The sequence below is a fragment of the Bactrocera tryoni genome, unplaced genomic scaffold (genome assembly GCF_016617805.1).
Source record: "Bactrocera tryoni isolate S06 unplaced genomic scaffold, CSIRO_BtryS06_freeze2 scaffold_120, whole genome shotgun sequence".
Classification (NCBI taxonomy): Eukaryota; Metazoa; Arthropoda; class Insecta; order Diptera; family Tephritidae; genus Bactrocera; species Bactrocera tryoni.
This window is the reverse complement of record NW_024395835.1, coordinates 111,666-116,987: the sequence shown is the minus strand read 5'-3', so window position 1 is coordinate 116,987 and position 5,322 is coordinate 111,666. Positions and strand designations below refer to the sequence as shown.

Sequence of the window (5,322 nt, the reverse complement as noted above, 5' to 3'; positions counted from 1 at the left end):
TTGGAGGCATCGGTACAAGCAGTTCAAACAAAAATAACAATCACTTACATAATCCTTTGGTTCCGTCCAAATCATTGGTATAGCAAATGACAAACGTCTAGGTTCTTGTGTAGCCCAACCTAAAAGGAGCCTCACACACGTTACACTACATTTATGTGGAAGCCAGGATTTCTCTTGATTCCTCACAGGAAAACCAAAATAGTCTGAGTAGCACTGTTCAAAACAGTGTTTACCAGTGTATTTTAATCTAAATAAGTGCGAAATTGGCAAGGTAAGGGCTCCGTTGTTTCTGCAGTTCTAATTTGCGCTGTCCTATCGGGATTCGTGCAGTAAGGTTACATATATTACCGGATGTCAGCTGCATCAGCTGCAGAAAGAAGATGAGTTAGATTTATCCAAACACTTCCTCCTCGAATTTGTCGCTTTTGGCAGATCAAGGCAAAAACACCTCGGATCTCATACTTTTCGACATCCATGCGAAACAGCGAAAGTAGAAATAAGACACGTAAACAGATTTGTGATATATTCCATGAGTTTTTTCCGATAGCTGAGATCCAACTACAAAAGGATTTTCTTTAATCGGGGGTAATAATTCCCGTTGTTAGTTCTAAACTTCTGTCTTTGTTATTGAGAAATATTTAACAGTGACTTATGATCACCATCGAACTTTTTGCTGCACCCATGAAATTAATCTCAGAGTTGCTTGTCGTTAAATACTAATGTTTAAAAAGGCCTGACTTATCAAGCAGAATTCATTAGCTACGAAAAACATTAATTCGTGTTGCAATTTTGTGCAGAAGCACAAGGCGCGTCCCAAAGTAAAGAGGACTTTTAGAATCTAGCACCCCCTGGTGGCGCCATCTATATGTCAACTGATGCGTTAGAATCTGCTATCTTTATCGATTGTCCAGTGAGAATTTCATGACATTTCATCGAATCGAAGTGAAGTTATTGCGTTTTAAGTCTCAGTATGTTTGTGTTATCGGTGCGAAAATGGGCTACGAACAAAAGCCAACATTAAATTTTGTTTTAAAATTAGTAAAACTTTTACCGAAACGTTTCAATTGATGAAACTAGTTTATGGCGATGATTGCCTATCCCGTAGCAGAGTGCACGAGTGGTTTCAACGTTTTCAAAGTAGTCGTGAGGACATAAATGACGATCAACATGTGGGCCAATCAAAATCCGTAATTACCGGAAATTCCATCGAAACTGTGCGTGAATTCATCAAAAATCGGCCGAAATCATCGTTGAAATTCATTTAAATGGAATTGAATATCTCCAAAGCATCGATTTATCGCATTTTGACCGAACGTTTGGGCTTACGAAAGGTGTGTACACGGTTTGTGTGACTGACGACAAAAAATTGCTCAGAATCCAACATTCGAAGGATATCATTGTGACCGATTATTTGACCGAAAATCACATTTTAACCATTAACTACTCCCCGTATTCACCTGAATGGCGCCGTGCGACTTCTACCTTTTCGGAAAAATGCATTTGTCCATGTCCAGTTATGCAGACGTAGAGACCATTGGCTATACCAGTTAACGAACTAAAACACTCGTTCGATATGCTTTTGGACCGTGCAAAAAGTTGTGTTGAAGCAGAAGGAGACTGTTTTGAATAAAATAAATTTATTTTGCGGAAAAAACCATTTGTTATGTTTTCTTTAAAGTCCTGCTTGCTTTGAAACGCACCTTGTGTAGGGTTTTTCAATAAGAGCGCTACAAAAGTTTTTTGAGTAAAACAAAAACTTTGGAATATCAGTGAAATTTATTATTCCTGGGAAAGTACATTCAATGCCATTATATATGGAACACGATTTCTTTTGCATTGCCACCACGGGCACGTTTGCAGCAACCCAGAGGCTGTACACAATTTTCGACTTTTTTGCAACATAAATCGGCCGATACTGCTGCAATTTCATGTTCAATATTCGTACGAAGTACAGGAAATAGTCTAACGGCGTCAAATCACACGACCGAGGCTGCCAATCGACTGGGCCATTTCGTGCGATAACACATTCACCAAACTTCGTTTTCAATAAATCTATTGTGACATTCGCTGTGTGGCTTGTGGCGCCGTCATGTTGGAACCACATATTGCCCAAGTCAATATCATTCAATTTGGGCTAAAAATATTCGGTTATCATAAAGCGGTAGCGATTCCCATTCACAGTAACGTGCCGGTCTTGATCATCACGGAAGTAGTACGGCCCAATGACGCCGCCGGCCCATAAACCGCACTAAACCGTAATTTTTTCGGACTTCAATGGTGACTCATTGAATGCGTGTGGATTGCTGCCTGACCAATAACTCATATTTCGCTTATTGACAAAGCTCGTTCAGCCAGAAATGAGCCTCATCACTGGAGATGATTTTTCAAATAAATCATCATTTTGAAGTTGTTGCTCAGCCCAATTCACGAACATACGACGATTCTGGTGGTCAAGCGGCTCCAGTTCTTGCGTCAGTTTGATCTTGTAAGGATGTAAGCCAACATCTTTTTCGAAAAATTCGCCACAATTTAGGTTCTTTAGGTTCTTTAGGTCTTCCTCAATTGATGCGGTAGCAATATTCTTGACACTACGGACACTTCTTTGTCTCACTGTCACGGAAGCTTTTTGTACTGTGCCTGTGGAGTCAAATTTTTCCACTAGACGCTCAATTACACAGTACAACAGCTAATCTGGGGGTGAGAAATTCCAATTCAGGGTGATGGTACTAGGTCAGTATAGTAAAACCCTCAAAGGGTTTGATCTTTTAATTTTTTTTCCTTATCTTGATGTTTTTTCGCTTAGTTGTAACATTTTGGCAAAACCATTTTTTTGTTTTTTTAATGTTAAACTACGTTGGAATTTCTCATCCCCCAGACAATAATCCCAAAAATGTTCCACAGTGTTATTGATCTGACAAGACGATTATGACGACCATAAATTGGACGTAGCGCTCTTAGTTGAGGCCACTGACTTCGAATTTCGGTAGTAAATTTTAATAATTTCGACTCGTTGTTGGATCGTATATTTTTCCATGATGAAATGGCAAACCTAACTAAAGATAAATATTAAAAGAGAGGTAAACATGGAGTCGTTTGCTGTACCTATAAGTTTTCTTTTGCGGCGTTGTTTCGAAGAACACCGTTACTTATATTATTTCTTATAGATACCATACACTTTGGTAAGAGCGCATTGCTCTCTCTAAATGTGTTGTTCTGGTTCAATATCAATCATTGTATTGATAACCTCCCATTGAGTACTTTTAATAAATTAAAGACTTGGTATTTAATAGGTAAATGCTTGAAACTGATAAGAACGACTGATCTATAAAAAAGCCAGATTAATAAGAAATAGCGTTCTCAGTTCAAAGAAGTAAGTCGTCTGGTCAGCAGCTTTATTTTTTGGTTTTAATCGAACAATTTCGTCGGTGGGTTTCGAAAAAATGTTTTCATAGATAGACAATATAATGTATATAATATAAATTTTGCGAATAAATAAAGAGTAACAGCTGCAGACTGTCCTTTGCGGTTTTTAAAAAGTTTTTTTTATATAATATTTCTGAATACCACTACCGATTTCGAAGAACTTAGGTAAGTTAAAGATTCCACGGCACCGAAGCTTGTAGTTGAACTACCCATATGCGAATTGCACTGTGCAGTTGAACTAACCAGTCAAAGAATCTGCACTGGGGCACCAACTTCATACTTACTTCATAGTATGAGGGATTACGAATAAGAACCCTCTTCAATTGTTTGTCAAAGTTCTTTCGTTTCCTTTTTTCAGACACTTTGCCATAAAATGAATCGAAATATAACGGTTATCGTTATCTGCTTATTTTCCCTCTCGCTTACCAAAACGACGCAAGCGCAATCAATTGATGATTTGCTAAGTAAAATATTTACATCTTCAACACCACAACCACAAGCTGATGTTGGTGGTGGAAAAGCTTGTGGCGTGAACAAAGAGTGTGTTGAGCGTTTTCTGTGCGATGAAAATGGTGCAGTGGTAAGAAATGGTGAAACCATCATTGATATACGCTTCGGTGATGAAAACTCATGTAACTATTTAGAAGTGTGCTGTAGTACCGAAGAAAAGGTATATATAGATAAGTTGGAATTTCAAGACAAGTTCAAATTACGAAAATTTGCTTCTCTTTTAGTTAACAGAACCGAATGTGCCCATCAAACCAGCTGACGCCCACACGGGTTGTGGTTATCGTAATCCAAGTGGCGTTGGCTTTAGAATTACTGGCGACAAAGATGGCGAGTCACAGTTTGGTGAATTCCCCTGGATGGTTGCCATTTTGCGTGACGAGGTAATTGGTGGCGAGACCTTACAAGTTTACGTATGTGGCGGCTCTGTAATCGCGCCAAATGTCGTCTTGACAGCTGCACATTGTGCGCAAAACGCTCAGCCACACTTAACGATAGCACGGGCCGGTGAGTGGGACACCAATACCAAACAGGAGGTGTTGCCACATCAAGACGTACGTGTCAAGGAGGTTATTCGTCATGAGCGCTACAACAAAGGCGCACTCTACAATGATGTAGCGCTATTCATTTTGGTAACACCTTTCACTTGGGCGGAAAATGTACGTCCTATCTGCTTGCCGGAACCGGCCGCCAATTTCGACTATTCACGTTGTTTTGCCACCGGTTGGGGCAAAACGAAGTTTGGCAAAGAATCCGATTATCCGATGATTTTAAAGAAAATCGAACTGCCTGCAGTGCCACATGATGTTTGCCAAGCAAATCTACGTAAAACACGTCTGGGACGATTTTTCCAATTACATCAAAGTTTCATGTGTGCCGGTGGTGAGGAGGGCAAAGATGCCTGTAAAGGGGATGGTGGCTCACCATTGGTATGTCCCGACCCAAATAATCCGAAACGTTACTATCAAGCTGGCATTGTGGCTTGGGGTATAGGTTGTGGTGCTATTAATGTTCCGGGAGTCTACGCGAATGTGGCATACCTTCGCAATTGGATAAATACGAACCTGGCTGCACGTGGCATTGATTTTCAACATTTCACGGTTTGAGAAGTTGTTTCTGATTTAAGTTTGGTAAAACATTGATTGAATGTGAAATTTAGAAATACAAATACAAATAAATATAAATATCCAATTTTAAACTTTAAACCACAATACTTCTTAAGAATTAATTTTTATTCAAAATAGGTGAAGTCGAAAGTCTATGCGTACAATCGCGCTACTTCTTCTTAATTGGCGTAGACACCGCTTACGCGATTATAGCCGAGTTAACAACAGCGCGCCAGTCGTTTCTTCTTTTCGCTACGTGGCGCCAATTGGATATTCCAAGCGAAGT

At 39.6% G+C, this 5,322-nt stretch overlaps 1 protein-coding gene across 1 annotated transcript; it reads left to right on the top strand.

The window, feature by feature from the left end:
- The first annotated feature begins 3,565 nt into the window (after positions 1–3,565).
- LOC120779992 (phenoloxidase-activating factor 2-like) lies at positions 3,566–5,058 on the top strand. Its single transcript, XM_040112279.1, has 3 exons — positions 3,566–3,588; positions 3,782–4,093; positions 4,158–5,058. Exons 2-3 carry the CDS (start codon positions 3,797–3,799, stop codon positions 5,034–5,036), a joined length of 1,176 nt encoding a protein of 391 aa, XP_039968213.1. The 5' UTR covers positions 3,566–3,588; positions 3,782–3,796; the 3' UTR covers positions 5,037–5,058.
- The last annotated feature ends 264 nt before the right edge of the window (positions 5,059–5,322 follow it).

Bases quoted from the DNA above. Each gene is read 5' to 3' on its own strand.
- LOC120779992 (XM_040112279.1), top strand. From the start codon at position 3,797: ATGAATCGAAATATAACGGTTATCGTTATCTGCTTATTTTCCCTCTCG. The intron at 4,094-4,157 runs GTATATATAGAT...CTTCTCTTTTAG, and splicing joins GCTGTAGTACCGAAGAAAAG to TTAACAGAACCGAATGTGCC.